The sequence below is a fragment of the Lactuca saligna genome, chromosome 2 (genome assembly GCF_052625555.1).
Source record: "Lactuca saligna cultivar CGN05327 chromosome 2, ASM5262555v1, whole genome shotgun sequence".
Taxonomy (NCBI): Eukaryota; Viridiplantae; Streptophyta; class Magnoliopsida; order Asterales; family Asteraceae; genus Lactuca; species Lactuca saligna.
Window position 1 is genome coordinate 124,738,040 of NC_136418.1, and position 9,215 is coordinate 124,747,254.

The following is a 9,215-nucleotide window of genomic DNA, read 5'->3' on the forward strand; positions in this document are numbered from 1 at the left end:
ACAAAAAGGATACCATCAAAGAACAAGCTGCAACAACAATGGATTTCCCGGGATACTGTAGCCTTCATCACTGAAGATTCTTAGTTGCAAACTGCACTACGAAAATTGCTAAACCCCTCTACATGTATTTCCTGATGGAGAGAGAGTGAACTTTAATGGCATGAATGAAGAAACCCGCTGAGTAATACCGGAACCAGTCTTATGTGATTGATTATCTAATAATGAGACTAAGTGACCTTTCACGAAAAGCATAGCTAAACACCTCCAATATGAGTGTGAGTCGTCAGAGAGAGATATCACTCATTTTTAGTGATCATTAACTTGTTCTGCTGCCAGAACAACCAAACACCCAAGTGAAGTGTGAGCTATACCTATGAGCGTTCATCTGAATCGACTTGTTAGACCACTTGTCGTCATTAATAATGCTATAAAATCTTAAGAAATTTCTTTAAATACATATATGGCTACCCTTTGATAACCGAACCCGAGACTTTGATTCGGAAACAAATTTTTGAAAATCTTTTACATAAGCTATGTTAAACCAAGTCACAAACTTTCAAATCAATTGCTATGGTTTTATATATCTTATCTATTGACAAATCTTTTATCTCGAATCTTCAAAAGTTAAACTGTCAATATGATTATATCATACATGTCCTTATTTCAGCAATGATCACATAGGGGGAAATTGTTGAAAAATGTTCTTATGTAACCTTGTATGTGACCATCACTGAAATAAGATGAACTGTTTTTATACAATCTAACAAATATTATCAGTTATTTCAGGTTGCATGAATGTGTGATAAAACGGAAAATACGAAAACACGCGAATGACGAAAACACATATGTGTGACTAAACAGTTTCAACAATATATATATATATATATATATATATATATATATATATATATATATACGTATATATATATATTATATATACATATGTATGTATTATATATGTATATATGTATTATATATATGTTGTATATGTGTTGAATAGTCAAACAAAGAAGAAGTCAACACAAGTCAAAGATGAAGTAGCAAACCCTTCCCACGTTTTTTTTTGCCTCCTACTCTACATCAACTTGCAGCCAAATCTCCAAACACTCAAGTGTACTACAAGATATTTGTTTCTCATATATATACATGTGTATGTAGTGTGTGTTTATGTTGGAGATAATAGAATAGAGTAAGAGAGATAGATATGATATAGTGAGTTTTCCTTTGTAAAACTACATCCTCTCAATCTTCATCCCTGGAGCTAAATGAAGAACACCAAGATCAAACAAGAAGCTAAGTGAAGAACACCAAGATCATCAACAATGAAATGAAGAACACCATCAACCATCTTCATCTTCTTCATTGAAACTAAAGGTTTTTCATCTTCACCACCTTTGTTCATCACATCATACACCACCAAACACTTTCCTTACATTAAAACACCAAAACACAACCATGAAACAACCCAAAACCTTCTGCATCAAGATCAACCACAAAATGCATCACTATTCATCATCATCTTCATAGAAATTTCACCACCATTACCACCTTATTTTAAACTCCTTCCAACCTCTAAACAACCTTGAAAACATCCTCAAAACACCATAACTCCATTACCCTAGCCAAAAACATCACAAACAAAAATTACCTTCAAATCACAAAAATCCTGAAATTGACTCAGACATGAACACGCCCCGTGTTAAAACCAAGGCAAAATCAAAATGCCCCGTGTTGCCCTCTGATTTCCTTATTCATGCTTTTGTACCTCAACACGCCCCGTGTTAAATCCAAGGCTAAATCTAACACGCCCCGTGTTAGCATCAGCATCATGAACACGCCCCGTGTTCATCAAGGCTAAATCAACACGCCCCGTGTCAGCATCATTCATCAAGAAAACCCTCCAAAACCCTCATAAACGACCCGTGTCACTTTTGCCTTATCTTGCACGACCCGTGCGCATGTTTTTACTGAAAAATACCTCAAATACAAATACATAAACCCATGTATTTTGTACCCTTTTGTAAACACTTGTTTTACATAAAACCGAGCTTTAAATGAACTTTTTGTTACTTATCCAATGCCAGATTGATCTTTGAACAAATATCGACCAGTCGCTCCAAGAGTCCCAATATCGACCAGTCCACTCAAAGAACAAATATCGACCAGTCGTTCCATGAGTCCAGTTCAGTCAATTTACTGACGAACTTACTTGATATATATATATATATATATATATATATATATATATATATATATATATATATATATATATATATATATATATATATATATACTTATACATTTTATTATAGCTTTATGTCATTTAAATACAATCATTTATATTATTTATAGCTTTCATATTTATACTTATTCCGCAATTATTATTATATATATATATATATATATATATATATATATATATATATATATATATATATATATATATATATATACATCTTATATCTTATATCTTAAACTTATATATCGATTACACAGTGACTGGTAACCGAGCCTTTTGTCGTAGTGATCAGATATTTATATTTCCAAGAATCAGTATCTGAGCTGATATATAAAAGGAATAATATCCAACATCAAGGTTATTCCAAGTGTTCATGGTGTTGTGTTAACCATTTGAGGTGTCAAACTTGGGGCACTAGGCACTCAAGCTTCATGAAGACAAGTTGCATAAAAAAAGGTATGTATTCTATCTTTTTTATTACCCAAGTATATGATATTTGTATGCTAGTATAGGGTAATATCTTGGAAACTTCATTTTTCATGTATAATAGAGAAAACATAGATCCAAGGTATTTAGGGTTTTATGTGCACCATAGGATGTTGTAGCATACTAAAACCCAACAAAACTCACTGGGTGAATAGATACTCCATCAAAAATTAAAATCAAATTTGTCAAACTTAAAGGGTACACCCAAAACCTACGACTCATGGTGCAGCTGCTATCGCCATTACTGCATCACTTTCATTAGCTATGGAAACATATAAAATGGAAGGATTAGTGGTATACAGGAGGAGATGAGATCGGGTGGGGAACTCACCTAATCTGCAACATGAACGACAACGGCTAGTGGAGATATCGTAAGGCTTCTTGTCGGAGTTGTCGAGGCGGCGACGATCGACAAAGTTGAGCGACATTCCAGATCTGTGAGAAAGTGGCGATGAGGAGATGATGGTGAGCTTTTGATATATTTGATTTGAGAATCAGTAAGGATGATTGCACAAACCTTGATTTCTGATCGTGGTGTCGGTGGCTGATTTTTGGTGGCTGCCAGGATAGATGGTGGTCAGGAGTTGGGGTTTGTAGAAGACGTGGGTCGTAAAGAAGATGATGGTGGATTGTATCTTTGGGTATTGAAACTGGAGAGAGAGAGAGAGAGAGAGAGAGAGAGACAGAGAGAGAAGGTGGGCGCATTCTTATTCTTTTAATTATTAAAATAAATAAATTAATATAGATTTAAAAAGAAAAATTGAAATAAATACCCCAAGGGTGTTACAGTCATTTCACTATTCAGAGGGACCAAAAATGCAACAAAACTAGCTCAAAATGACTACCGATCCAAAAAAGTAGTCTTTTGGACTAAAAACCCCAAAAAAATCCATACCACAGGGACTATTTTTGCAATTTTATCTTAAAGTTAATGGAAGAGGGATCAAAACCACAACAAAACTTGTTAAAAGGGACCGAATCAACAACTTTTCAAACGTTTGGCCCTTAGCCACATAAAATAAGAAACCACACAGAAAATTTTTGCAATTTTATCTTTTAATACAATAATGTTAAGGACTTAATAAAAATGACCATATATTATCAAGTTATACAACTATGATACTATTGTGACGATTCCCTCTTAGAGCTTCCAGAATGCATAGTTTAGTGGGGCGGTTGAATGAGGTGGCATCCCTAATTGGCATTCAATGGATTAAACTCTACCATTGTGCCGTGTTGGCATTCAAAGGATATCGAATTCAATGGTCATTGAACTCTTCAATGGAAAAAAGGAAACCTTTTAACTATTAAATATATATTCCATTGAACTCAATTGAGTTCAATGCATTGTAGGAAAATTAATGTAGAGTTGTATAGTAAGTAAAATGATGACGTGCCAATCCATTAAACTCTAATAAGTTTAATATATTGTGGATGCCTTTATTATTAACACAATAACATCTAGGACTTAATAAAAACGAATTATCATGAAAGACTTCCAACATTTGATGTCTTTTAGCAAAAGTAATTATAATAATCCGCATTTCTAACACGTTGTAAATCAGGATAATAAAGTTGGAACTGAATTATATCCATACATGACTACATAAAACTGGTTGATGTTGACTCATGGTATGACAATATAAGAAACTCTTCTTCTCCATCATCGCACTTCACTTTTCCAAAATCAGGTAGAACCATAGATGACATATTTGATGTTCTAATGGCTTCCAACACCGATGCTACTTCCTTCATTGTTGGTCTGTTCTTTCCATACAAATTTAAGCATCTAAATGCCAAGTTAACTACTTCCATTAATTCATCCATAGCATCCTCCCTCACAATCTTCGCATCAAGAATAGACATCACTCGATCTTCTTCAAATGCCATCATAAAGTGTGTAACCAAGCTTCTAGTTTCACCGAATCTAGTTAGTGATATTGGTTTTTCTCCTGTTAAAAGTTCAACCAAAACAACCCCAAAGCTATAAACATCACTCTTTTCAGTAAACTGACTAGACTGAAAGTACTCTGGATCCAAGTACCCAATTGTCCCTTGGACCAATGTAGTTAAGTGAGTTCGGCTTATTGAAATGAATCTTGAAGTTCCAAAATCTGATATCTTGGCTCTATATTTTTCATCCAAAAGTATATTGGTAGATTTGATGTCCCTATGGTATATTGGGATTGAAGTGGCTGAATGCAAGTAAGAAAGCGCTCCAGCTACCTCCGTAGCAATTCGTAATCGCATGTTCAAAGGAACAAAAACCTCCCCGGTCTCATCGTGAATATGCTTGTACAATGTTCCATTTGGGACAAACTCTGAAACTAGTAAAGGAACCTCTGTCTCTAAGCAACATCCCAATAACTTAACCACATTTCGATGATTGACTTGTGAAAGGATGACAACTTCATTGATGAATTGCTCTAATTGACTTTCATCAACTGCCTTTGACTTCTTGACCGCCACAAGCCTTCCATCGGTTAGCATCCCTTTGTAAACTGTACCTTGACCTCCCCGACCAAGAATCCTATTCTCGTTAAAGTGATCGGTTGCCTTTTCGAGCTCATACGAAGTGAAAAGGTTGGTTTTATCAGCTAAACCCTCCTTACCGGCTTCCTGTTGTTTTAGAAGAAGGCCTCCATTGCGTTCAAAGAATCTTTTTCTTCGCCTTTTATCATTGGTTCTTTGTATTATTTTGTATGTTGCAAAGCTAGTGACGGTAAGAATTAGGACCCCAATGCTTATGCCAACACCTAATGTTGAGAGCAAGAGAATATTAAAGATTAATGCTTATTGTGAAGTCTGACACACTTAGAAACAACTTGTTCCAAGAGAATTTAATTAACCATGATACTTGAAATTTTTGTTGCAAACTAGCCACTTTTGAAGTAGGGTAGTTATCCCATGAGTTATTACACACTTTCCTACCTGAGAGACATAATATTTGTGAGATGTAAATGATGTACAAAATGGTGTTTCATGTGGCAAAAATAAGAGTCCATTACCCACATATTTCAATCCACATTAGAATTAGAATTGAAACTCACACATTATGGCAACCGTGACCCTTTCTGCTAGTATACCACAATGATGCCAACTTACGGCTTTCAGAAATGATCAACCGTAAAAGTGCCATTGATAATTGTTTAAAATCATCCATTTCTAGCATAGTTTGTTATTATTTTTTTGGTGGGTTAATATTATAAAAGCCCTATATTTTTAACTCGTAATTGGAAAAAGCCTTAATATTTTTTTTTATTGCTATGCCCACAACTTTTTCATAGAATTATTACTCTAGCCCACTTAACGAGTTTTATGGTTAACTTGGTTAAATTTTTTGCAAAATCAGTCCTAAAATGTTCAAATTTAGTCCCTGAGGTTTGCAAAAAATTACACCACATAACTTTTTAACTTTATTTTTCGTTTTTTTATACTTTATTTATTTTCGGTTTTTTTTTGTAAATATATATAAGTTTTTATTTTTTTTTTCTATATACTTTATTTATTTTCATTTTTTAACTTTATTTTTCAACAATTTGATTTTTTTTTTTTTTACCTTTTTGTTTTCTATTTTATAGTGTATATATAGAGTATATTAGAGTTTTTTTTAGTTTTTTTTTTTTCATATTTCTTTTCGTATTATATTTTAATTTTTTCATCTTCATATTTTTTTCTTGTTTGTTTTTATTTTTTGTATTTCAAAACACGAATATATCATTGCAATGTAGATTCAACAGGCAATGTTAGCTTGGATATCTTGGAAGAAAATAATTGGAGTCGTGCTTTAACAATTTCAAAGGTACTATTTGCTTTGAGATCAATCTTTACCAACCCTAACCCTTGTATGTATTTCATTCTTTTTGTTATAGTTTAATCCTTAAATTTCCTAGCTGAATTGTTATATTATAATCTTTTAGCATCTTTTAAAATTTTGAAATTTGGATAAAGTTGATAACTTTGTTTTTCAATTGTTGCAGATAAACCTCAAGTTCCAGGAATTGCTCATTTGTACTTGGTAGATAGAAGTAAACATGATGCATTAGCTGCAGAATGGACTCAACGATTTGTAAAGTAAAGATTGAACATTTAGGAAACCAAATAGCCATGTGTGTTTTTAGTTCATATATTATGTAGGAATTATATTATATATTTCATGTATAAGTATCGGTTTTTCTTGTATATTACATTGTAAAATGGCTTAGGAAGTGCATGCTTTTAAAATTTGGAAGATTTTCAAAATACTCGGTCCATATAAGTTAAAAATACAAAATAAATAAATAATAAAAAAAACAAATAGTTGGAAAACAAATAAGAAAAAAAGAAAAAGATGAAAAAATTAAAATATAATACGAAAAAAATCATAAAAAAAAAAAAAAAAAAAAAAAAAAAAAAAAAAAAACCTCTAATATACTTTATATATACACTATAAAATAGAAAACAAAAGGTAAAAAAGTAAATAAATCAAATTGATGAAAAATAAAGTTAAAAAATGAAAATAAACAAAGTATATACAAAAAGAAAATAAAAAATGTATATATATTTATAAAAAAAACTGAAAATAGATAAAGTATACAAAAAATGAAAAATAAAATTAAAAAATCATATGGTGTAATTTTTTCCAAACCTCAGGGACCAAATACGAACTTTTAGGATTGATTTTGCAAAAAAAAATTAATCAAGTTAACCATGAAACTCGTTTAAAAATGGACTAGAGTGTTAATTCTGAGAGAAAGTTGTGGTTATAGAAATAATAAAAAAATATTAGAGCTTTTTCCAATTACAGATTAAAAATTTAGGGCTTTTATAATATTAAATTTTTTTTTTTTTTTTTGGCATTCTAACAAATAGGTCAGTTTGAAATGAAATTACAATTACGAACGAATAGATACAAGCCTATACAATTTTGTGTAGTGCAACACAAAAGTGAACCAAAAATATAAGGGGAAAGATTTGGCAATACCTAGAAAAATAGCTCGAGATGATGATGATTTGTTTCCACCATTGTGGAATCGATGGTCACAATAGAAGTTCCGGACACCAGCATTTGATTCATTGTATCTGCAGTAGCCCCAAGTATCCATGCACTTTGTACATTCTTCACTAACTAAAAGCAGACAAAAGTAAGAGTAGGAAGTAAGCACTATGCTTAATTAATAACCACTCACCAAAAAATAAAAGCTAAGATGCATCCATAATCACACACCTTGACATCCTAAATAAGGGTTTCCTTCTTCTATTTCAGACTGGCAGCTACATGTCAGAGTGGACACTAAAGTGTCATTACTCGTTTCCAGTTTATGTGTTTTGATGACACCGCAGCTCCTTTGGCTGATATCATTTTCTGTTAGAGTCCAGCGAAGTACTAACGGGACGAAAGAGTTGCTCCCAACACCAGACTGACCCGGAAAGAACTGACGAACATATGAATCAGCAGCTTCGAAGAAAGCAGACACACAAGATCTAGACTTATATCCAGTCATCTGCCTACTGGAAGTCGTGATATTCACAGAAAACGTCTTCATATAATAAGGAACGTTCGTTTGACAACAATTGATCCCAAAGCAATCTCTTCTCCTATAACTTACCGGTTTCTGAAAGCATGTCGGTGTACACCCGGTGAGCGCATTTCCATTGCTCAAGATAACAGCAGCACCGCATCCCTCTACGATGAATTTGTTGTGTGATTTGGAAAACAGAAACGGGGTGTCACCAAGGTCAATGTTCAAGAGTTGACTGCTATTCGAAACAGGGTTTTGACAACCGGAGGTCATTGTGACATTGACAAGAACCGTCTGATTATCCAAGTCTACAACTAACAATGGCAGGTTTTTGAGAGCAGATAAATATGGCGTGGATGAGTTGCAATCGACAGCGTACCATTTGTTGAGAAAACAGTTGGGTTCGATTCCAAAAGGGTATGGAATCCTGACATTCCCACACATTTCTGTGCATCCTGGCTTGACGTAACTGGGAACCAATGCTGTTGCCACCATTGTTAACGAGATGAAGATGATTAAAAGGTAAATATGAAGCAAGTTCATTACTTTTGGTTAGTGGAAGACAAATTAATTGTGCTTCTTATGCATAGTTAGGATTTGGGATTTATTGTGGTCGTTATAAATGGATGTTAGATAAAAGTTTAGGTCGTCCTCAAGGACCAAAGACCATGTATAGGAATACTGCATGAATGGATACGTTCGGTTTCCACGGATTGACTGATCATTATATTTCTTAAAATGGAAAAAGAAAACATTATATTAATCAACAGTTCGGTTTGAGTATAAAATGTGGTTATAATTGTTCTTATTATTTTACTAATTGTAAAAACATTATTTGAATATTAAAAAGTACAAATTTATTCTTATTAAAATAGTAAAAGGACAATGAAATTGCTTTTCGTTTAACTATAATTTATCATTATTAAACGTTTATAAACTTAGTTTTTATATTATTGTTTCTTATTCAGATAATGTTGGTCCCGACAATA

At 32.8% G+C, this 9,215-nt stretch overlaps 1 protein-coding gene across 1 annotated transcript; it reads right to left on the reverse strand.

The window, feature by feature from the left end:
- Nucleotides 1-4,169: 4,169 nt before the first annotated feature.
- LOC145031495 (wall-associated receptor kinase-like 2) lies at nucleotides 4,170-8,908 on the reverse strand. Its single transcript, XM_078980060.1, has 3 exons — nucleotides 7,932-8,908; nucleotides 7,689-7,832; nucleotides 4,170-5,481 (listed from the first exon to the last, which is right to left on the reverse strand). Exons 1-3 carry the CDS (start codon nucleotides 8,767-8,769, stop codon nucleotides 4,328-4,330), a joined length of 2,136 nt encoding a protein of 711 aa, XP_078836186.1. The 5' UTR covers nucleotides 8,770-8,908; the 3' UTR covers nucleotides 4,170-4,327.
- Nucleotides 8,909-9,215: the final 307 nt, after the last annotated feature.